The 25,919-nt window shown below is 40.3% G+C and overlaps 1 protein-coding gene across 4 annotated transcripts in view; it reads left to right on the top strand.

The window, feature by feature from the left end:
- The window catches only part of SPATS1 (spermatogenesis associated serine rich 1), a 1,192,417-nt gene that overhangs the window by 1,093,958 nt on the left and 72,540 nt on the right, over positions 1 to 25,919 (top strand). For 3 of the 4 annotated variants that reach the window (XM_044062692.1, XM_044062690.1, XM_044062694.1), the window contains one exon: positions 3,560 to 3,622. The exons of the other annotated variant lie outside the window; for it this stretch is intronic. In XM_044062692.1, the coding sequence (XP_043918627.1) occupies positions 3,560 to 3,622 (63 nt within the window). The remainder of the gene's footprint in view (positions 1 to 3,559; positions 3,623 to 25,919) is intronic. 4 annotated transcript variants of the gene reach the window in all.

Raw genomic sequence — 25,919 nt, 5'->3', positions numbered from 1 at the left:
CTACTTGTCAGTTTATGAATTGTTACTACCCTCAAAAACACCCCAGTTTGATCTTTTCCCTGCAGTCATCATGGTATAAATACATTTATTATTGTATTTTATTTTTCTATTCAATAATTAGCCAATATATGTTATTTTTTCTTTTTGTGTTAAAATCCTATATGTGTATGCTCATGTAAGAAATATTTTAAAATCATGAAAATAAGCTCATACACAGATGTCTTCCTTGCAATTTCAAATATGCATCATGTGTAACTTTAAATGTGGAGCTTTTCTCCCTGGGCCTCTGCTGAAAATGTGTTTTACTCCGTCAACAAAAACAAATAAATATTCACATCTAGAAAATCAATTGTGTTAACTGGATATGCCTGTAGAAGGTCTGTAGTGATTTTTTATTGTATCTAAAGCATTCATTAACAATGTCATGTCACCTTCTCATATAAAAGACGCATCATCAACAAAGGTCAAACATCTGATGCACATTGACAAAATTATTTTCCCAGTACATGATAACACAGTTGGCATAGCGGAAAAGCATTGCTGTTCCCATTGCTAAATATGTATCCTTAGAATAAATTAAATTGTGTAAAATATTGTGTATTAAATCTAAAATAAAATGAATATCATTACCTGACAGAGTTTTATCTTCTAATTTGTTGCCCAGCCAATCCATACCTATTTCATGAGGTGTGACAGTATACAATTATATCTCAGCTGTAACAAAACTCCTTTTATCGCTAGTCATTTTTTTGTTGATCTTTCAAAGTAAATGAAAATAATCACTGATATAGAATACTGCGATTGTAGGTCTCTCCACTGCTTTAGACATGATATCATTATCTTTCATTTCCATAAGGCACATATATGTATACCTATAGGATTTATGTATAACCTGCAACATTTAAGAACAATTTTAATAAACATATTATAAAGGATGATGGGTGACTTTAACATTAGTGGATGCTGACAAATATTATATGAACATATTTGATTTTTAAAGAATAGTACCTTTTATCAGCCCATTAGGAAAACGGATATACATAAATCCTATAGCTGCATAGATATGTGCCTTATGGAGATGATAGAAAATGGTATCGTGTCTAAAGCATTTTTGAGTTTTTACATGAGGATAAACAAAAGTTGCTTGTGATATTCAAACTCTCAAAATTCACAAAATATTGATATTTCATTGATGAGACTTATAGTGGCAAGGGCTGCTTCTAAATAATCAAGATATATGCACCCTAATTCTGCAGTCTATATTAGACATTCTTTTCATTTGGCTTTAAACATTGCTTTACTAATCTCAACAGTATTTTTCAGTTCCCTTGAAACATTTTATACTATCCTTGTTATGAGGAGTTTTGGATCTGGTGTGTAATTTAACAAGTTTGTTTTATGTTATTACATTAGCTTAAATTGGTGGACCACTAGAATGGTTTGTTTTTGAATTTCCCATTGCAGTTTGATCTGGTCTGGACTGGTAATTCTATATATTTGTCTAAATGGGTATCAAACGCCTTTGTGATGCTGAAAGCTTTGTCAGTGTCTGAGCTGGTGCTGTCATAGGTGAATTTTGAGATTTTTGTCATTTAATTAAACAGGGTTTGCCTGTCTGAAATTCTTAAATTGAGAGATATTAGTTTCAGGGCTTTGAAGATTTTTAAGACAAATGTTACAAGTTATGTCCAGCATAAATGAGTAAGGTCAGACCAAGACAATAGTACATGCAAAAGCTATATCCATAAGGATCAGATCTAGAATATTATGTCCTCATATGAATTAATTAGTTACCTGTTCCAGGCATTTTTTACGTCCTAGAACTTTTGGGCATGGCCTATATTGGAGGTATCAGTGCTCTGGTTCATTAAGAGTAGTTAAGGTCTCCCAAAATAATGGAGTTCTTGTTAATAGGGAGTTCTTTGAGTACTCTCAGGGACCTTGTATAGTCATAGTCATTTGACAACATGGAAGGAGTTCTATAGCATGCTATACATTTGTAGTTTGTCTTATTTATGGTGATCTGGAGTTCTTTGTGTTCTGTTTCTAGGTTTTCGGGACTCTGTGTAGAGGTAATATCCCTGACAAATATGAATTTGTCATCATAGTTACCATCAGACCTGAAGACATGGTAGGCACAAAACCTAGGTGTGGAGGGAGTGCTTTCCTTACATTTAAACCACATCTCAGTAATTACACAAACATGGATAAGCTTCGTATGCAGGAGATCCTGAAGATCAGTAATTTGTTATTAAGACAGTGAAGACTTTAGGCAGTATGCAGATGCATTTGAACAATAGGTGTAGGCCATCTGTACTAAACAAGCTACACTACCAGTTGTGTCGTCCCATGCTGAAACATGCTAGATCCCTAAGGAATGACACCAGATATTCTGCCACTGTTAAAGCCAGTCATCTCTTCTTTATACCCAGGCATCATTCTTGGTAAAGATAAGATTATACTCAAGACTTAAGTTTTACTTGCATTTGTCACATGCATGAAGTTTTGAAATGTTTTTACATGTTCCTCAGGTTTTTGCATCCCAACTAGTAATTGCACTTAAAATTGACTCTAAGCAATTAGAGCCTTTGAAGTAGCTTAATTATTCCTTATTTAAGATATATATATATATATATATATATATATATATATATATATATATATATATATATATATATATATATACATATATATATATATATATATATATATATATATATTACAATGGCAGGCTAGAAGGGCATTAATGCAATGTTTGAAATATCTGTATGTATGTATGTATATATATATATATATATATATATATATATCTCTTTGTACTCCCTTTTCCAAGGAGTTTGCAGAGGTACAATTAAAATAAAAATGTTGAACGGCAGATGACTAATCACTCAAATAGTGTGTGTGTGTGTGTGTGTGTGTGTGTGTGTGTGTGTGTGTGTGTGTGTGTGTGTGTGTGTGTGTGTGTGTGTGTGTTCACAAATAGCTTAGAAAAGTACTTTAAATGCTTTTCTGCTTTTCAGTGATTTTTAAATAGTGTTTCTCCTTTTTAACATTGCCTGATTTCAGTATAATAGTAATACCATGTTACAGCTACTGTTACAGCTACAGCTGTGTGTGTGTGTGCATGAGTGCATGTGTGTATGTGTATGTGTTCACAAATAGCTTAGAAAAGTACTTTAAATGCTTTTCTGCTTTTCAGTGATTTTTAAATAGTGTTGCTCCTTTTTAACATTGCCTGATATCAGTATAACAGTAATTCCATGTTACAGCTACTGTAATAATAATAATAACGGTACTCATAAAACATGTAAAGATAGATGCTTGTAATAATTAATGTTAATCTGGATATGTGCTCACCACACAGCAATATTTTATGCTTTGTTTTGTGTCAAACCTGGTGTTTCTCTGTTGTGTCTCTTTACAGTACTTCACATTATTTTGATAACAGTGTAGTTTTCCTCAGTTTGAGGTTTTGATAAAAAAAATCTGAACAGGTAATATATAGTAGTGATTAAATAAATACATCAAATGAATACATATGTCATTGTATTTTTTACAGTGGTCCACGGAAAGTGAAGATAGACACATTTATTCCATTGCAGCATTTGCCTCAGATCCCATGGTAGGTATCCATTCACCCCTTTAGAAAACATTATAGCTAACTAAAATATTTTTTATGTAACAACCATATTAAAATATCCTGTTTAAGCTTTTTACTATCTACCTGGCTAATGGCAAAGGGGTAGGGTATCTGCAGTTGCCTCTGGTGGCCTTAGTTCAGCTAGTGAGCCAGGGGTCTTGAAGGCTAGCTAGGATTTGAGGATTGAATAGCTGCTAATTTGCTCACCTTATATGCCATTATATACTGTGATAGCAGAGGGAGTCCAGTTGTCTTTCTGTAATGCCCATTCTGTTTCATCTAGCATATAGATCGTCTTCTCCCATCTTTGACTGCCCAGCCCCTTCCAGCTGTCTTCTGTCCTTTTGTGGATTCATGGTTCTTCAGAACTCTCTTCTAAGTTTATATAGTGCTCAATGTAAAATAAAAACATTATAAAGTCCAGTTAAAATGAGTATTATCCAACTACATCTTATGACCCTTCTCCTCCTGTATCTTTCTCTTTGTTCACCTTCACTGGTCCTTCTTCCGGAGAATGTAGATATATGTCCACTATGTAGTTAGTCTGTGGTAAAGGCCAAGGGACTAGCAAACAAAGGAAACTAAAGGCAAGTCACATGCATTGCAAGATCATCTTCACAGTGTCATGAATGTGCTAACTTGCTAATGCATCCCTGTATTGATGCTTATATATGGGGTATATATATATATATATATATATATATATATATATATATATATATATATATATAAAATATATAAAACACCCATCTGATACTGACCTGAAATAATGGCTTTTTGCAGACAAGGTAAATGATACACATATATAACTTAAGAAGTGATGGAAAGAGGGTCAAAATGATGGAGTCTGAAAAAAAAAAAAAAACAGCAGGGCTTTGTTTGTCATAAAGGATATATATAGTCAGGCACAATGATGTCCCACTCACTAGGCTGAACAAGGAGAAAATTACAGTCAGCTGCCTGTCGGGTGCCAGGATCCACCACATAACACATGCACTCAAGTCACTCCACAAGTACAAATATAACTCTGTCATTGTCCATGTTGGAGTGAATGACTTGAGACGTACCTCCCTGGACTACATGAAAAGAGACATGGAAGAGCTCTTGGATGATGTGGCCCAGGCAGATATGACCCTAGCCCTGAGTAGCATCCTGCCTTCGCCCAGAATGATCCCACAGTATAAGGACAAAAGGATTGACATCAACAATTGGCTAAGCTTCTGGTGTTATTCAAAAGGGATCCAGTATCTTTCTGCCTGGGGTGACATGATCGACATACCACGATGCTTTGCCAGAGATGGTCTGCACCTGTCGCCCCTGGGATTGAGGTGACTGGCTAAGGCTCTTGCCACACCATAGTGCCTTTTTTAGGCAAAGTTCAAAGGACAAAACCACTACTGTAACAGGTACAAGCATGCAAAATTTGAAGGTAATGCTACTCAATGCTAGAAGTCTAAAGCTCAAATGCACTCTCTTGAGGAACTCCTAAAAATGGAAAACATCGATATCTGTGCAGTAACTGAGACCTGGTTCAAGGCTCCACAGACCACCCCTGCAATACCAGGCTACAACTCTTACCACACTTTTCGGCCACCAAACCAGGACCGAAACACTAAAGGTGGAGGAGTGTCCATATTCTCCAAGGATATTCACAACACCAGGCTAGTTGCCCAACACAATGCATCTGAAATTCTCCAGGTGCAACTAACACCAGGTAAGACTACAATCCAAATTGTAGCCTACTACAGATCCCCCACCATGCCCCAAGATTCTCACTACACCTTTCTAAACATACTGGAAAATATTAAGATACAACCAAATACCCTAATACTGGGTGATTTCAACTACCCTGCCATTAACTGGGAAAACTACTCATGTACCAACACCTTTGCCCAACGGTTCTTGGAATTCATAAATTCCAACGCCCTGGATCAACTAATCCTTAGTCCCACCAGGAGCTCCAATATCCTAGACCTGGTCATTACCAACATGGGGAATCGATGCTCCACACCTGTGGTCACTCCCTCGTTGGTCAGGTCTTATCATAAGCTAATCACCCTTGACATCCACATCCCACCCCCCCAGTAAGGAAACCTACGTAAAAAACTTCTCCAAAGCCAACTTCATGCTACTCGAGTTAGAAGTGACAAACTTCATGACACCCATGCAGATGGGAACTGAAAGTTCGACTGCTGAATCCTGCACTAAGGCACTGTATAAGCACATCCACTCGTGCATGAATCGTGCCATCCCCAATAGAACTAAGACGCTGTTCTCCAAAAAAAGGAAGCCAATCTGGTGGTCCCTTGCCATAAAAAAACTTTACAACAAAAGGAAGAAACCGTTGCAGAAACGAGGAAAATTCCAGGATGCAAAAAACTCTCTTGCCAGCCTCAGTAAGAAGCTGAGATCCCTCATAAAATCCTCCTGAGCTAGTTACGAAAATAAAATTGCCAAAGATTCCAAACACAACCACAAGGCATTCTATAGCTATGCCAAGAATCTAAATGGCTATGCTCAGTTCTGCTCTGAGCTACAACAGAATGGCATTAAATATACTGATCCCACGGATATTGTCAATATCCTGGCAGATCAATTCAGTGCAGACTTCAACCCCCTCTCACCCCCTAAAGGGCCCATCTAAATACCGAAAGATTGCCAAATTCCGGTAATAATGGCCACACAGGTAAAAAACACACTCTCCAAAGCTAAGAATACAGCTTCCATGGGAGCAGATGACATCCCAAGCTATGTACTACATGAGCTACAAAATGATCTGGCACCTCACCTAAATGTCATGTTTAATCATAGCCTCACCTCAGGCTTCATGCCCACTGAGTGGTGCACAGCTACAGTTATCCCACTCGACAAGGGGTATCCACCTTGGATCCCAGGAACTACCGCCCCATCAGTCTAACGAGCCTGATCTGCAAGGCCATGGAAAGTATTATCACGGAACTTATAGGCAAAGACATTGGCAACCTTCAAACACTGGATCTCACACAGTTTGGATTCATGAAGGGCCTATCTTGTCTCGTGAACCTGATTGACTTCTTTGAATCAGTCTCCAGAGCCATGGACAAGGGTAAGCTGGTCCACGCAGCCTATCTGGATCTCACCAAGGCCTTCGACACCATCCCCCACTCTGGAATCATAGATAAACTTACTAAGCTGGGCATTAATCCCTATGTCACTTGATGGGTTGCCAACTGGTTTACTGACAGAACCCACACTGTAAAAGTAGCTGACTCCAAATCCAGCTTCAGACAAGTGACAAGTGGAGTACCCCAGGGTTCAGTCCTGGGACCGTTCTTGTTTGGCACCTACTTCTCTGAAGTACAGGCCAACACTAAGGGACTCTGGCTAACAAAGTTCACAGATGACTGCAAACTGGGAGCCATTATTTAATCCCGAAAAGATGTGGATATTCTACAAAAGGGCCTTACAGAAACAGATGCCTGGTGCCAGAGCCATGGGCTCAAGCTCAATGCCAAGAAATGTATAGTTACCCCCTTTGGGAAAAAAACATGTACCCATGAATTACCACATAGGTGGCAGTACACTAAACACCGAAAGTGTGATAAGAGACTTAGGGACACAGGTGAATAGTGGTCTCACCTTCGATAACCATATCGTCATAACAGTCAGGAAATCCTTCTATGTGGCACACCTCATCACTAAGGGCTTTTCATCCAGAAAAAAGGAGGTCATTGTCCCACAGTACTCATCCCTCATTAGACCCATTATAGAATACAACGCCCCATTTGGTATGTACCTCTCAAGACATCTGCAACAACTGGAAAGACCACAGAAATACCTCACTAAAAGAATCACAGGCCTAAAGCAGATACCCTATATTGACTGTCAAAAAAACTCCACCTATACTCTGTCACATATCGTCTACTCAGAGGCGATCTCTGCTTAATATACAAGGCCATGTCAAACCCAGAGCTGCTGGACATGCTACACTTAAAGAAATCTCGATCCCTCAGAGACACATGCTCCAGGGATCTTAAACCTTGTCATCACAATGAACAAAACATGCTGGAGGGATAGGTTCCTGACCCAGAGACTCCCCAGACTCTGGAATAGACTGCCCATACATGTCAAGCAGAGCACCTCTTTGGCCCTCTACAAAAAAAAACCTTGATGATTGAATGGGAGATAGGAAATTCACCCCGGGGATCACATCAGTCGCCCTGCTAGACAGGGGTCCAGGGAAGTAAATACTGTGGGAAGAAATAGCCAGGGAATTGTTATGGCTCGACTTGTATAGGCCCTAGGGCCGATAGCATATTACCAAACTATGAACTTTTGAACCTATATGTGGACGTGTGCATGTGCTTGTGTGTGTGTGTGTGTGTGTGTGTGTGTGTGTGTGTGTGTGTGTGTGTGTGTGTGTGTGTGTGTGTAAGTGTGAATATATAAATGATTTTATGACGTGATCAATAGAACCTTCATTGGCTTCCATTTGAGTGCCAGATATCATCAAAGATCACACCATCTGAATTTCAGTAAATGTTAAGAAGGCAGTGTTTTAGTGGGGGAATCCCTGCACCTTGCATAACCCACTTCTCTGAATATAATCATTATAAGATTGTACAACAGTGAGAGAAAGGAGAAAATTTCTAATACCCGTTGTTATGGGATCTCACTGCTATAGACTGTAGTGTGTCGAAGTACTAAGCAGTCAGACAAAATACTGTGGTCACTTTGCTACCTCCTTGAAAAATAAACAGTTAGGAGTGATCTCTCTCTCTCTTTCTGTGTGTGTGTGTGTGTGTGTGTGTGTGTGTGTGTGTGTGTGTGTGTGTGTGTGTGTGTGTGTGTGTGTGTGTGTGTGTGTGTGTGTGTGTTGTGTGTGTGTGTTTTCTTCATTCAGTAGTTCAAGCAATCAAGAGACCAGCTTATTCAGCGTTCTGACCTGTCTCCCTATTGATCATATGCTTAAAGATGTGTATTTGCCTCGCGTTACCAAGCATATCCTATTGAAATATACCTTTAGTTTCTATTGTGTTACATTGGGGACTGAGACAATGCTCTGTGTACATCATATGGATCACTGCTGCAGTAGTCTTAGCTATATGGTTTGTATCATGCTAAGGATATAACAGCCACCCAGCTTTTAAAGCTTTCAGGCCACATTCCATGCATCAAATCATTAGTCAGCTCAAGCTGAGCTGACTAAAATGTTAGGGGTGGACATCAAACCTTAAGAGATATCCTGCTACCAAAGAGTTTTCCTCTTGTGGGCTTTTTTTGGTCAGCTAATGCTGTTCCAGTGCTAGGCAGATAAGTGCCCTTTGGGCTGGACTTCCACTATACTTTTTATTACAGAAGTACTTTTTCTTTGAAAAAATGTTAAAGCTTATGTTCAAGGCAATTACCACAGGCTTCCTTACAGATTGGATATACTCACACAAGACAAGAGGTGTTTGTTACATCCTGTCCCCAAACAACCACAATTAATTGCCTAGAATCATAATACCTGTAGGCACCTTTTTCTGAGGATGTGTAGCAGGTAGTAATGGAGGCAAGAAGCCTGTCCCTAGAACATCATATTAGTAAATGGAAAGGGTTTCCTAGCTGGTGCCAATAAAAGAATGAGCACCCATTCAAGGCTTGTATTTCTGTGGTTCTACATTATTTGTGTGAGTTACTATCCTGTGTCTTCTCATACTCCTCCATCAAAGTTAATTTGTCAGCCATTCCAGTATCTTATCCAATTGATCCACCTCTTTCAATGTAATCTTTTGTGAAAATATTTTTGAAAGGAGTGTTCTATACCAAGCCTTCTAGGAAACAGGTTTCCTTGGGATCTAAATGTTGTGTTAGAAAAACTGTCTTGATTTGAACCAGCTCATTAGGCTGGCCTGAGGTTCTTAAAAGAAAAAACATTTTTACTTATTGCTGTGACCTCTGAAAATATCTGCGTTGCAAGCTCTTATGGTGGGTCAGTCATCTTATTTCCCACAAAGATAGAGTTTCCATAAAAAATAGACCTTCATTTATTCCTAAAGTGGTGTCTGTTTTTTATAAGCTAAGCTACTCATCTTCCTGTCTTCTTTCCAGAATGCAAAAATGAAGGAGAAGGAATACGTCATGCCTTGGATGTCTGTGAGCAACTCAGATGCTATCTTGGCAGAACAGAATCTTTCAGGTACTCTGATCAGTTGTTTGTTTCTTTTGAAGGTAAGAAAAAGGGATAACTTATGTGAAAACAGACTATTTCCAAGTGGTTGTCTCATGCTATTACTTTTTGTTATACCCACCACAGCAAGACAATTCCAGGTAGGTTGAAGGCTTGTTCTACTAGAGCCTTGGCTTCATCAATGGCTTTTTGGAAAGGGTGAGATTTTAGATGTATTCTAGAACAGCAACATGGTCCTTTGTACATAATTTTACAAAGCACTATAAACAAGATTTCTTCTGCTGGTCTAGGACTGGCTTTATTTGGATCACTGTCCAGGGGCTCCTGGAACCTCATCTTTCTCTCTCCCATTCAGTCTAAGCTATAGTACTCTACCTGTATTGCTAAGTCTACTGTGGCAGTGAGCCATATGAAGAACATAGTACAGTTGTGTAAGTGAACTTACCACAACAAAGATGTTCAGATGATCACTCCTGCAATAGTCACTCCCCCCCCATCTCCTTTATTTTTATATATTTTCATTGCCAGGGAGAGGACCTTTTATTTTTGTTTTCCTAACATTGTCCTTGTCAGGGCTTTAGCCTCCCTTTCTGTGCTGGCATGAAAGCTCTGAAGGACTTTTTGGTCAGGTCAGCTCAAGTTATCAGCTTGGGGGTATGGAAGGTGCCCTGAAAGCAAAATATACCTCATATCGAACATCTACTATTATAGTAAGTTTACTTGCACATCTGTATTTTCCCCACCGTTGTGTGATCTCAGTCAGTATATATAAAGTTACAGGAATGTAGGTGGTGAGGCCCCTTGCAACAAAATAAAAAATGTATTTAGTGTTAGTGCAATTATTGGTGTGTGTGCTGTAAAGTATATGTGATGTGGGAAGGTATGCTTTTATCTAATTATACTTTGTAGTGTTTTGTGTATGTGCATGTGTGTGTCTTTTGACTGAAAAGCGATTATGTGCAGAGAGTGTGGGCATGTTTGTGTATGTGCATGCAATCTTTTTTTTAATCACCTTTGATGTGATCACTGTTCATTGTTTCATTAGAGGAATCAGCATAACGTTCACACACACACAGACACACACACACACACACACTTACATAGGTATATATATATATATATATATATATATATATATATATATCTACAAGTATTATTGGCAAGAAAATGGGATATGCACCCTTCCCCACTGTAGTGCCACCCTGGAGTTAGAATATATAGTTGGGGGGTGGGGGGTGAAGCCCCCCACTTACTTTTGTTTTACTAAGCAATATTAAAGCAAAACTAAACAATATAATATGAAATTAAGTGGGGGGCTTTGACCCCCATACCCCCCATTGTGGGGGGCTATGCCCCCCACACCTCCCCTAATTATATATTCTAACTCCAGGATCGCACTACAGTAGGGAAGGGGGCATATCCCATTTTCTTGCCAATAATACTTGTCAGTCAAATGAAGTGTCGGTCAAATGAAATTTCGGTCATTTGGTCTCGGGCAATTGGGTGTCGGTCATTCGGAAGTTAGGGCAAATGAAGTAGATCCATATATATATATATATATATATATATATATATATATATATATATATATATATATATATATATATATATGTGTGTGTGTGTGTGTGTGTGTGTCTCTGTGTGTGTTTGTGTGTGTAAGCACGCAGAACCACGTGATTGTGGTTACAGTGCAGAATGTTGATCTGTACATTATGAGAAACAGTGCAGAAGTTCTTTAGACTTTGGCTATGTCACTTACACCTTTTATGGCAACCTTTTATCAGAGCTACAATTTTGAAACTTTCTTTCCTTTCTGTATAATTTGGTTGTCAGGTTAATGCCATTTATACTAACTGTTTAAACAATGCTACCATTTCAAGACTTTCTTATATCTTGATTTTACTATTACAATGAATAAGCCATTTTCCTTGAGGCTACCAAATGTTATTTGCTTTATATCACAGATATAGTTCTTAACTGTGTCATGCCTTAGCCATGGTACACTAACAATATTAATGCAGGTGTAACACATGATTTATTTATTTGTTTGACATTTGTTTACTGGGAAAGTCCGACTGGATGGGTACCCATTTTCAGCAGAGGCCGAGGGAGAAAATCTCCTAAGGCAGTTAGGAAAATTACATTGATTATATTAGCATATTGTACAGCAATATAGGACATTTATTATGTACCAGGAAATTCACATTAGTATAACAACAAACATTTTTACATACATTAGTTTAAAACAATTCTACATATTAGCTACATATGTTATATTTTTATAAAGAGACTTTATCTATGAGAAAGGTGGACCTTACAATCATACAGGCAAAATTCTTCTTACTATATTGTTAAATGTATGTTGTTGTAAAGGTGTGCTTATTTTATAGGACTTGTTGAATAGAGTAGAGGGAGGAGAGGAGAGGAATTACAGAAGAGGGAAACATACCTCTCAGATGTACAGATTTTCACAGAATGTCCAGATTTTGACTCATGTTTTTGGTCTATTCATCATAACATTTGTGATTTTCTGGCAAATCAGTGGGCTGATATGAGAACTGAAGTCACTAAATAATGACATACATTTGAGTTTCAGACTTCAGAATCTCTGGAAAATGTATGTTAACACAAACCCTGTTACTCTAGCAACTTTCTAAGTTTATAAGAGCAGTATTTAAAATCTGCCCCTATTTTTGGGCCTTTGTTCTCCCATTTTGTCAGGCTTTGTCCAGATTTCTTGCACTAAGAGGTTGAGAGGTATGTAGGGGAAATAGGTGGTGGGAGCTAAGTATTAAAGTGTGGGGTAGGCATGATGAGGAAGCATGAGAAAAAGCAAAGGTTAGAAGGAAGTATGGTGATTAGTAGAATGTAGTCAAAAGGAAGGGGAAAGGAGGTTACTTTAAGCAAGAGGAAGTAGAGTGGTAGGTTAAGGATTAGGTGTAGAGAGAGAGGAGAAAAGGTAAGGTAGCTAAGTAGAGTGAGATGGAAGATAGAGAATGGTTTATTTTTCTGTAGGACGGAATGTGGAGTGAATAGTTTTCTGCTATGTTGGTGGGGTTGGAGATTAGGTTGGGAAAAAGTATTGTAGAGGTGTATATGAAGGTTAGCTAGGGAGGTGGACATTAGGTGTGAATAGCTAATGAACAGGAAGAATAGTATTTAGCCAGGACTAGAGCATGGACAAAGCCAGGTGTTGCCCAGGTGATTTTTAAGTAGTTTTTTTTTTTTTAATTTGTGGGGTTAGCTGCAGTTATCATAGGTTGAGGGATAACATTCCAAATTCTGGAGACATAGTTGGAGTAGACAGTGTCCCCAGTGCTATTGTTGGATTTGGAGATTTGCAGTAGAGATTTGTTTGAGGAATGGAGGACCCATTTGTTGGTATATGGTTGGAGTAGATTTTGGAGTGCATAGCATTTATCCAGTTGGTGTATCAGTCTATGAGCAGTGAGAAGCTGGGTATAGGTTAGGTAGTGGGGTAAATCTAACCAGTTGAGTTGATGTAGAGCAGAGCAGTGGCAGGTTCTGTGTTGGGAATTTGTTGCAAATGTGTCTATTTTGTTGTAGCAAGCTGTTAGTTTTGCTAAATCTGTTTTCTTTAGGTTGGTAAAAATTGGGGAGGCATATAGCAGAGCAGAAAGTAGATGGGTTCTGGCAATTGATGGTTTTGTAGTGTTGGTGAGGTATGGTTTGATTCTAAATAGTGTTCCTAGTTTTATGTATGTCTTTACAATAATCTGAGCTAGATGTTTATCAGATTTCATATTATTGTCGATTAGAATACTGAGTAGTTTTGTTTGAAATACTATGGCAGTTATGGTATCGGAGGAATAGATATGAATTGAGGATGAACAATCTAAAGATTTATTGGGTCCAAAGGCCATTAATTAAGTTTTGTTTGGGTTAAGAATCAGTTATGAGTTTGAAAGCCAAGGATCCACAGCTGAGAAAGACAGTTGTATCATTTCTACAAATTGTGGTTGGGTGGGTGCAACACAAATGAGTGTAAAGTTATTTGCATACTGAATGCTAGAGGCAAAATGGATGGCAGTATGAAGTTTGTTCATAGAAATACTGAAGAGACAAGGACCTAAAATTGAACCCTGGGGACTCCCATGTTGACAGACAAAAGAGTGGAGAGATCTTGGTGCTATTTGACAGCTTGTTGTTGGCCAGTTAGGTAGTTATGGAACCATAAAACAGATGAGAGACTAAGTTTTAGAGTGGAGAGTTCAGTTTGGAGTTTCTGATGGGAGATGGTGTTGAAAGCTTTGGATAGGTCCAGGAAGATGGAAGATACTAGCTTGCCTTCATTTCTGTGTTGGTTGATTGTATTCTTAAAACTTAGAGCAGTAGTTGTGGTACTATGATTGGGGCGGAAACCATGTTGTGCATTTGTTAGGAGGTTGGTAGATAAGAGATAGTTCATGAGTAAGGTGTGGATACATTTTTGTAGTATTTTGGCTAGGAGAGATAACATTGTAATTGGTCTATATTTGGAGAGCTCAGTAGAGTTTCTTCCTTTATGTAGTGGGATGATATTTGATATTTTCCAAATTATGGGAATGTAGTGCTCTGAGATAGAGCAGTTAATTAGAATGGAGATAGGATAGAAGATGGCATTAGCTGCTAATTTAAGGTATTCGCCTGGTAAGTTGTCAGCTGCTAGGGTTGAAGGTTTAAATTTATTGAGGAATTTTTTATGATATTGGTTTAAATAGGTTTAAAGGAGAAAAATCAGTGGTTTCATTGGATGTGATTGGCATAGTTAGAGGAAGGTTGTTGTTCTTAGTAAGTGATAGTATAGAATTAGCAAAATGTGTGTTGAATTTTGTAGCTATGATGTCTGTATTGCTTGAAGTTTCTGGGGGTAGTTGCTGTAGGTCGGCCAGGCTGGAGGAGTTTTTTATAGTGGGCCAGAATTTTTGTGGATTATTTTGGTGTTTTTGTTGAATTTCATTATAATATATTTTTATCATGTTTGATCTGGGTTTTAGCTTTTTTTCCTAAGTTGCTGATAGTATTCTAGGTTGACTTGAATTGTATTGTTTTGCGATTGTGCCCAGGCTTTATCAGTAAGTTTAAGTAGTTGTTTGCTAGTTTTTGTTCATAATTCATAGGTAGGTACTAGGCTATTGGCCCTAGGGCCTATATAAGCCTAGCCAAAAAGGTACCCTGGCTTTCGCCACCCAAGAAAATTATTTTCCTGTGCCCCTGTCGAGCAGACCCACAGAGGTGATCCCTGGGGTGAATTTCCTATTTCCCATCCAATCATCAAGATTTTTCTTGAAGAGTGCTAATGAGGAGCTTTGTTTGATATATATAGGTAGTTTGTTCCAGAGTATGTGAAGTCTCTGGGACAGGAATCTATCCCTCCAGCATGTTCTGTTTATTGTGGTGACAAGGTTTAGGTCCCTAGAGAGTGAAGCTCGGAGGGATCGGGATTTCTTTAAGTGGTGCATGTCCAACAGCTCTGGGTTTGACATAGCTTTGTATGTTAGGCAGAAATCACCTCTGAGTAGGCGATATGCAACGGAGTAAAGCTGGAGTTTTTTTAGATGGTCTACGTAGGGCATCTGTTTGAAGCTGGTAATCCTCTTTGTGAAGTATTTCTGCGGACTTTCTAGTTGTTGTAGATGTCTTGTGCGGTACATACCAAAAGGGGCATTGTACTCTGTAATGGATCTAATGAGTGACGAGTAGAGGGGAAATGACCTCTTTTTTCCTGGATGAGAAACCTTTTGTGATGAGATGTGTCACGTAGAAGGATTTCCTGACTACTGTGGTGATGTGATTATCAAAGGAGAGATTACTATCCACCTGTGTCCCAAGGTCTCTTATCACACTTTCGGTGTTAAGTAGACTATTACCTATGTGTTAGCTCATGGGTACAGAGTTTTTACCAAAGGGGATGACAATGCACTTTTTGGCATTGAGCTTGAGGCCATGGCTTTGACAACATGCATCTGTCTCAGTGAGGCCCTTTTGTAGGATGTCCTCATCGTTAGGAGTTTCATTTATGGCTCCTAGTTTGCAGTCATCTGCGAACTTCATTAGCCAAAGACCTTCTGTGTAAGCCTGTACTTCAGAAAAGTATATACCAAACAGGAGAGGACCCAGGACTGAACTGTGTGGTACTCTATTTGTCATTGGTCTGAAGTCAGATTTGGAGTCTGCTACTTTCACAGTGTGGGTTCTGTCAGTGAGCCAATTGGCAACCCATCTTGTAACATAGGGATTTATACCTAGTTTAGTGGGTTCATCTATAACTCCAGAGTGGGAGATGGTGTCAAAAGCCTTGGCAAGATCTAGATAGGCTGTGTGAACCACCTTACACTCGTCTACGGCTTTGGTGACTGCTTCAAAGAAGTCTTTCAGGTTTAGGAGACATGATCTGCTTTTTATAAACCCGAACTGGGTGGGGTCCAGAGTTTGGAGATTACCAGTGTCTTTGTTTATAAGTTACATGGTGATACATTCCATGGCCTTGCAGACCAGGCTCTTTAGGCTAATGGGGCGGTAGTTCCCAGGGTCCATGGTGGCTCCTCCTTTGTGGAGTGGGATAACTGTTGCTGTGCACCATTCAGTGGCCACAAAGCCTAAGGTGAGGCTATGATTGAACATGGTGCTTAGGTGGGGTGCCAGTTCATTCTCTAGTTCATGTAGAACACAGCGTGGGATGTTGTCAGGTCCCATGGATGCTGTGTTCTTGGCTTTGGAGAGTGTGGTTTTTACCTGTGCAGCCATGATTACAGGAACTTTGCATTCTTCCGGTATAGAGATGGGCCCTTTAGGGGGTGAGAGGGGGGTAAAGTTAGCACTGAACCTATCTGCCAGGATGTTGGCAATATCATAGGTTCATAGGTAGGTACTAGGCTATTGGCCCTAGGGCCTATATAAGCCTAGCCAAAAAGGTACCCTGGCTTTCGCCACCCAAGAAAATTATTTTCCTGTGCCCCTGTCGAGCAGAACCACAGAAGGGATCCCTGTGATGAATTTCCTATTTCTCATCCAATCATCAAGATTTTTCTTGATGAGTGCTAATGAGAAGTTTTGTTTGATATAGATAGGCAGTTTGTTCCAGAGTATGGTAAATCTCTGGGGCAGGAATGTATCCCTCCAGCATGTTCTGTTTATTGTGGTGACAAGGTTTAGGTCTCTAGAGGGTGTAGCTCGGAGGGATCGGGATTTATTTAATTGTAGCATATCCAACAGCTCTGGGTTTGACATAGATTTGTATGTTAGGCAGAGTTCGCCTCTGAGTAGGCGATATGCGACAGAGTAAAGCTGGAGTTTTTTGAGACAGTCTGTGTAGGGCATCTCTTTGAGGCTGGTAATCCTCTTTGTGAGGCATTTCTGCTGCCTTTCCAGTTGTTGTAGATGTCTTGTGAGGTACATACCAAAAGGGGCATTGTACTCTATAATGGGTCTAATGAGTGATGAGTAGAGGGGAACAATTACCTCTTTTTTCCTGGATGAGAAACCTTTTGTGATGAGGTGTGCCACGTAGAAGGATTTCCTGACTACTGTAGCGATATGATTATCAAAGGAGAGACTACTGTCCACCTGTGTCCCAAGGTCTCTTATCACACTTTTGGTATTAAGTAGACTACCGCCTATGTGGTAGTTCATGGGTACAGAGTTTTTACCAGAAAAGGGATGACAACGCACTTTTTGGCATTGAGCTTGAGGCCATGGCTTTGACACCAGGTACCTGTCTCAGTGAGGCACTTTTGTAGGATGTCCACATTGTTAGGAGTTTCGATTATGGCTCCTAGTTTGTAGTCATCTGCGAACTTCATTAGCCAAAGACATTCTGTGTTAGCTTGTACTTCAGAAAAGTAGATACCAAACAGGAGAGGACTCAGGACTGAACCCTGTGGTACTCCATTTGTCATTGGTCTGAAGTCAAATTTGGAGTCTGCCACTTTCACAGTGTGGGTTCTATCAGTGAGCCAGTTGGCAACCCATCTTGTGACATAGGGATTTATACCTAGTTTAGTGAGTTTATCTATAATTCCAGAGTAGAGGATGGTGTTGAAAGCCTTGGTGTGATCTAGATAGGCTGTGTGAACCACCTTACCCTCATCTACGTCTTTGGTGACTGCTTAAAAGAAGTCTATCAAGTTTAGGTGACATGTTCTGCCTTTTACAAACCCGAACTGGGTGGGGTCCAGAGTTTGGAGATTACCAATGTCTTTGTTTATAAGTTCCATGGTGATACAGTCCATGGCCTTGCAGACCAGGCTCATCAGGCTAATGGGGTGGTAGTTCCCGGGGTTTGTGGTGGATCCCCCTTTGTGGAGTGGGATAACTGTCATTGAACATGGTACTTAGGTGGGGTGCCAGTTCGTTCTGTAGTTTGTGTAGAACGCAGCCTGGGATGTTGTCAGGTCCCATGGATGCTGTGTTCTTGGCTTTGGAGAGTGTGGCTTTTACCTGTGCAGCCATAATTACAGGAACTTTGCATTCTTCTGGTATAGAGAAGGGCCCTTTAGGGGGTGGGGGTGGGGGGGTAAAGTTAGCACTGAACCTATCTGCCAGAATGTTGGCAATATCAGTTGGTTCTGTATATTTAGTGCCTTTGTGCTCTAACTCAGAGCAGATCTGAGTGTTGCCATTGAGATTCTGTTCCAGCAGTCTTCAATCAGACAAGTTCTAACTGCACACTCCTGTCACTGGGGTACAGGGAAACCTTCTCCAAGAAAGATGGCCTGGATTAGTGCTCAAGTTATACAAACAAAGCTAGATTCAGCAGGCCTGAATATAGTCTATACTACATCAAACAAGGCGCACCAATTTCAGAAAGAAACAGTTCAGTCTAAAGACATGCTTCTGGAGAATTTCTCCCCGGACCTCCGCTGAAAACAGGATCTGTGGAACCTAGTCGGACTTTCCCGGTCAACAAATGTTAAAAAAAAAAATAAAAAAAAAATAAGCAGGCACAATAAGCCTTTAACCAGAAATTCCCAGCTCAGAAGGGTAGAATCTAGCCTCTCCTTCCACAAGAGCACAGACCACAAACCTTCTTAATGTAAAATAACTGGCCTGAAGCCCAAGTGCTTAAACCATAACTAATACACTTTAAAAATAACAGACACTGAGCCTTCAATCAGCAGTTCCAAACTTAGAAGGATGTAAGCTACCTGTCCTGCCACAACAGTGCAGACCACAAACCTTCTTAATGTAAAACAAATGGTCTGAAGCCCAAGTGCTTTAACCAACAGGCTTAGAATAACAGTTACAATTTAATCAGGCTACTACCAAGCAGTAATAAATGTGGCAGAATAAATACAACTGAGTGCTTTTAAGAAGAGGCAAATGCAAAATAAGGTAATAAATTAGGAAGAAACACAAATACAGTAAAAGTAGATGAATAAAGTGGTTCTGTATATTTAGTGCCATTGTGCTGTAACTTAGAGCAGATCTAAATGTTGCCATTGAGATTCTTGACATAGCTATAAAATGCTTTGTGTTTGTCTTTAGAATCAGTGGTGATTTTGTTTTTGTTACTAGCTTTGGAGGATTTATGAGGGATCTTAGCTTCTTACTGAGGCTGACCAGGGAGTTCCTCCAATCATGGGATTTTACTCTTTTTTGCAACAGTTTCTTTCTTCTGTTGTAGAATTTGTTTATGGCAGGGGACCACCAGATTGGCTTCCTTTTTTTGGAGGATAGCATCTTAGTTCTGTTAGGGATAGCATGATCCATGCACTCATGTAAGTGCTTATAAAGTGTATTTGTGTAGGATTCAGCAGTCATACCTCTATTGTTCGTCTGCATGGGTGTCGTGAAGTTTGCCACTTCTGTCTTAAGAAGCGTGAAGTTGGCTTTGGAGAAATTTTTTACAGTGGTTTCCCTAATGCGGGGGGAGCAGGATGTGAATGTCTAGGGTGATTAGCTTGTGCTCGGATCTGATCAAAGAGGAATTGACATCTGTTGTGGAACACCGGTCACCCATGTTGGTAATGACCAGCTCCCCTGTTGGGGGTGTGGATAAGTTGATCCAAGGTATTGGAATTTATGAATTCCAGAAAACATTGAGCAAAAGAGTTGGTACTTGAGTAGTTTTCCCAGTTAATGGTGGGGTAGTTGAAATCGCCCATTATTAGGGTGTTGGGTTGTACCCTAATATTTTCCAGTGTATCAAGAAATGTGGGAATCCTGGGACATAGTGCAGGATCTGTAGCAAGTTACAGTTTGAACTGCGGTCTTGAACCAGATCTCCGTCACTGCACAGATGTCGATGTCCTCTATTTTAAGGAGTGCCTCGAGTGAGTGCATTTTGAGGTTTAGACTTCTAGCTTTGAGTAGCATTACCTTCAGATTTTTCTTGCTTGTACTTATTATGGTGGTGAATTTGTCATTTGAACCTTGCCTAAAAAAGGCACTATAGGGGTGGCAAGAGCCTTAGCCAGTATCTGTAATCCCAAGGGTGACAGGTGCAGGCCATCTCTGGCAAAGCATTATGGTCTGTCGATCATGTCATCCCAGGCAGACAGATACTGGATCCCCTTAGAATGACACCAGAAGCTTAGCCAATTGTTGAAGTCAATCATTTTGTCCTTGTACTGTGGTATCATTCTGGGTGATGGCAGGATGCTACTCAGGGCTAAGGTCTTACCTGCCTGTCCTACAAGATCGGATAGCTCCTTCATGTCTCTTTTCATGTAGTCCAGGCAGGTATGTCTCAGGTCATTCACACCAACATGGACAATGATAGAGTCATATTTGTACTTGTTGTGGAGTGACCTGAGTATGTGCGTTATGTGGCGGATCCTGGCACCTGACAGGCAGCTGACAGTAACTTTTTCCTTGTTTAGCGTGGTGAGTGGAACATCAGTGTGGCTGACTATAGAGTCACCTATGACTAGAGTCAGTTGTTGCCTTGTTAGCTAAGGAGCATAATTTGATTTTACTCTTATGATTCTCCATGGTGCCAGTTTATTTAATATGCTTAGGAAAGTGGTATTAAATTAATCTACTGCAGTATCTAATGGTAGTGTTTTAAGTGGAGACCAATTACAGAGTTGCAGTATGGAGATGAAGGTATGAGCATTAAAGTCTTTTTTGTTATGGATTTGATGATAGGTATGACAAGCCCTCTTTACCCTGGGGCATTAACTAAGGAGTCTCAGTCCTCACCACTGTCTCCGTAAGGGAGTGTCACTAAAAGCAGGGATACAAATACACAATTTTCCCCTAACAGTATGCCTGGAACAGGTTCCAAACCTAGGACTGGACTATGTGCTTCACTCCAGATCCCCACATGAGTCTCCACACTAACCACTGCAGAGCACTGTGTCCTAGTTCTAGGTATCTGACACATTCACTCTTAAATGTCTGATATTCACACATACACACACTCCTGGAAAAGACTGACACAGATTTATCTGCTGTGTTTCTTTGCCCAAATTACAAGGTAATGGCTGCCACCAGTCAAATACCACAATACCCTTCAAAAGGGATGTTCAATTATATTGGGTAAAATAAATATTGAAACAAATGGTAGCATGTATCCCAAGCAGTAAGGCTTTTCGGAGTGCCCTGGTGTTATCAAAATAAGCATAAACACTCTCAAGTTATTAAAAATCATCACTAAATATCCAGCTGCAATGAGAGGTAGTAAAACATTTAATAATAAGTAAATGGATTTAAAACATGTAAACACAAAATAACTGATTCCAGTAAGCTACACAGGAAATTTGAAAATGATACTGTAGGATAGATCTCACATTTATTTTAGAAAAACCTCTAACTAACTAGCTGTAGTTTTTTGACTATCTGAAGATTAACTGTCCCCATCTCTGGCAAAGTATCATGGTCTATCGATCATGTCATCCCAGGCAGACAGATACTGGATCCCCTTAGAACCAGTAAGGGGTGCAGCTATTGTACTACAGTTGGGAAAAATGTTTCTATAGTACCCTGCTGTCCCTAGGAATGCTCTCACCTGCTTTTTGTTAAAATCTAAATAACTCAGCAAGGCAAGATTATACTCTTACTTCTACAAGGAAAGATGAGGAATTATGTCCACACTCCAGGCTGTCTGTCTAATTCTAACTAATTCTGGAAACAAGTGGACTACTACTAAACAGCTCTGGAAAACAACTGAACAACTGACTCAGAACCTGCCTTTATAGCAGATTTTTTAAAAAAGTAACAGGAAGCTGCTATGAGAATTCTACTCTCTCATATCAGACTTTGAAAAGTAAATAAACAGATGCAGTGAAGATACTATACTGGGTGGCCACGGTGGTGCAGCGGTTAGCGTTGCCGCCTCACTGCAAGAGGTTCTCTGGTTCGATCCTCGGCTGGGATACCTTCTGTGCGGAGTCTTCATGTTCTCCCTGTGGTCGTGTGGGTTTCCTCCGGGTGCTCCTGTTTCCTCCCTCATCCCAAAGACATGCTGTAGGTGGATTGGACACTCTAAATTGGCCCTAGGTGTGAGTGTGTCTGTGTGCCTTCTGTGGAAGGTTGGGCGCTGGGCTGGCAACTTGACACTGTAAAATTTCACTGCCAATCATGAGCGGACAGGTGATCTGCTGTGGCGACCCCTAACCGGGAAAAGCTGAAAGAAGAAGAGGAGTGAAGATACTATACTCCCAGCTCTGGCAAACAGTGACATCACATCTTGGTCAGCTCACTCTGGCATAAGATACATTCAGAATTCTCTTTAAAAAAACATGTACATTTCATCAGCCAGAAGAATGCTGTTTAACATTCAAACACCTTGCATAAATCAGAGAGATAATCAAAAGACATAAACTTATTTACAAAACTGTAGTAAGTCATGCTGGCATATGTAACACAGGGTAATTTACAATTACTTACAAAACTTCAACCAGTCAAGCTAGCACAGATAACAATATCTGATGTCCTCACATTTCTGCCCCCTTTGAAGACTCGAGCTACATTTTCAAGTAACCCTGGAAAATCGTAGCTTGAGAAAAATGGTGCCGACTGAAAATGTATCAACCCATTACCCTTCTTGACAGCCCATCTGCATTAGCATTATTGACCCCATTACAGTGTTGCACCATCATGTCATATACTTGTAACTCTATGCTCCATCTCAGTAGCTGGGTATTTTGCTTACTGACTCTATTTAGCAATGTTAAAGGATTATAGTCTGTAACCATAATGAGTTTTCTTCCATATAGGTAAGGCTGAAGCTTTTGCAATGCCCATACTATGGCTGGGGATTCTTTCTCCAAGCTGCATAACATTCCTCCCTGGGTTACAGTCTACAACTGAGATATACCACAGGATGCTCTTCTTCCTCTGAGGAAACTTGGCTGAGTACAGCCCCCACCCCATAATTTGAAGCATCCACCTGCACAACAAATTCCTTGCTGTAATCTGAACTGGCTAACACAGAGGGTCCTCACAAAGCTTCTTTAAGCTTTTGGAATGCCTGCTCACAATCTGTGGGCTACACTACCTTATCAAGCTTATTTTTCCTTGTTAGGTCAGTAAGGGGTGCAGCTATTTTACTACAGTTGGGAACACATTTTCTATAGTACCCTGCTGTCCCTAGGAATGCTCTCACCTGCTTTTTGGTAACGGGGACAGGTCACGCCTGAATAACCTCCACTTTGGCAGGTTCTGGTCTAATCTTACCACTCCGTACTCTATGTCCTAGGTAGGAGACCTCTGCCATACCCATCTAACACTTAACCCTGCCCTTTTTAATCTATGTAAAACTTCCCTTACATGTTGAAGGTGCTCTTGCCATGAATGACTGTAAATGGCAATATCATCCAAATAAGTGAGAGTATAGTCTCCTGCTCGTACCAAGATATGATCTACTAACCTCTGGAAGGTTGTTGGGGAATTCTTTATCCCAAAGGGCATCCTTGTAAACATATAATCCAAAAGGTGTTACAAAAGCTGACCTGGCTTTAGCAATGGGACTCAAGGGTACCTGCCAGTATTCCTTGGTCAGATCCATAGTGATCAGATACTTTGCCCCACCCAGCTGTTCTAAAGTTTGATATGTTCTAGGCATGGGATACTCATCTGACTCTGTATAACTGTTTAACTTTCTGTAGGCTATGCAGAATCTTAAACTACCATCTTTCTTTGGTACCAACACTACTGGAGAAGCCCAAGGACTATTGGACTCCTGGATTACCCCCTCCTTCAAAGTCTGTTTGATTCTCTGAGGCACCATATAAGGAGCTTGCTTAATAAGCCTTTGGGGTCCTATATCCACATGGTGCTGCACTGGATAGGTGCACCCAGGTTTCCCAGTGAACATGCCCCCAAATTCCTGTAACACTGTTCATATTTCTTTAAGCTGATTTGGGGATAGTTGCTGAGATATTGCTACCTCTTCCACAGAAGTGTCAGTCAAAGCCTCACTGAGAAGATTAATCCTAGATCCCCCTCAGACTCCTCCTGCCATCACTGCAAATACTCAACACGAAGGTAACTATACTGTGATATGGTTTCATCATGTTAACATAGTACAACTTATGTCCCTGCCTCCTGCCTACTTTTTGGCACTGCACACAGTCATTGAAGTACCCTGTTACATCCTTTGCAATCCCAGGCCAATAAATGTTTTGCATAATTTGTCTCCTAGTATCTTTTATGCCCATATGATCTGCAAAAGGAATGCCATGGGCTATGGCTAGAAGTGCCAGACAGAGGGTCCACTCTTCTGTACAGTAACCTTTTCTTCCAGTATACAGACCCCCTCTTTCCTTGAGCATCAGGTACCTTCTTAGCTACCTCTCTCAAGCCTCATAAAGTAGGATCTGAAATCTGAGCCTGTCTCAACTCTGTCTTTATAATCTGTCCCAGCTCCCCTTCCAGAGGAAGCCTAGTACCTTCAGACAACGGTGCTTCACTGTCAGCCTGGGTACTATCATTCACCTCTATCCTTGCAATCACCATGTCCACAGGAGCACCAGTACCTACCAGCAGCTGTGGTTCACCTGCAGGCTCTCTGCTACAAGGTCGCTCCCTTCCTGAAGTAATCACATCACCAGCCCCAGCTTCAGGTATATGATCTGTCTGGGTCTGCCCAAGCTACCAGACCTACATGCCTGTCTTCAAGCTTGACTGCTTGTAACTGTATGCACACAAGGTACTACATTATCAAAATAATTCCCTATTAAGACATCTGCAGGGATGTCCTCAAATACACCTACCTACTTGTTCCCTTTTCCACCTTCCCAGTCAAGACGAACCCTGGCCAAAGGTATTTGGAATCGGGTCCACCCAAAGCACTGACTAGTGTGGACTGCCCAAGCAAGCACTGCTCTTCCTTAAACACTACAGGCCTCACAATGGTGATATCAGAAGCTGTGTCTCTCTTAGCAGTGGCCTGTCTTCCATTCACTAAGCTAGGATACATATTTTGGTGATAGTTTGGCACCTCTGTTGTTTCCAGACAACTTACCACTAGCATTCTGTTTTCCCACTTGCTGGCTCCTTCACATTCTGTTTCTTACCTTGCTTCAATGGACATTTCTATGCTACATGGGCCCTCTGATTACATTTGAAACTTTTAATCCCTGGTCCTGACCTTGTGCTCGAACTAGTGGCTTCCCCTGTTACTGGTGAACTCTGTTGCAGTAGCTTAGGCTGCCCCTCATAGGATCCCATATGTTCATGTGCAGCACTGGATATCCCTTTCTTATGCAGCGGTGCCCTGCTTGCTAAGTAGAGATCCCCTTTTCTCCCCAACTCATTTGCGGAGTTTAACTCTCGGTCTGCCAGACAGATCCTCATGTCCTCAGGCAAAGTGCTGAGAGCTTGTTTCCTCACCATAAGGTCTGCCCATTCTTCAAAAGTGGTGACTGTCACCCACTTGTGAAAGTAAGTACATAAATCAGCAATTTAATTACATACACTTTCATCTGCTTTGTTTCTGTGTTTACATTTTTTTTTCTATACATTTCTGGGGTTAGTTTGAAACAATCAAGTAAACACTGTTCAAACAATCAATTTCAGACAGTTTAGCAATTGCATTAACAGCTCTGCCATGAAGTAAGGGTGTCAGGAACTGTAGCCAAAGCCCTTGGTCAGCATTATACTGTTTGCATACCCTCTCAAATATATAAATAAAACTATCAAAGTCATCTCCCTCCCTGTACTGAGGAAAATGTATACTGA

Source organism: Protopterus annectens, chromosome 2.part1 (genome assembly GCF_019279795.1).
Source record: "Protopterus annectens isolate FY-2018-M chromosome 2.part1, PAN1.0, whole genome shotgun sequence".
Taxonomy (NCBI): Eukaryota; Metazoa; Chordata; order Ceratodontiformes; family Protopteridae; genus Protopterus; species Protopterus annectens.
Note: the sequence above shows the minus strand (reverse complement) of the source record. Positions and strands in the feature narration are given on the sequence as shown.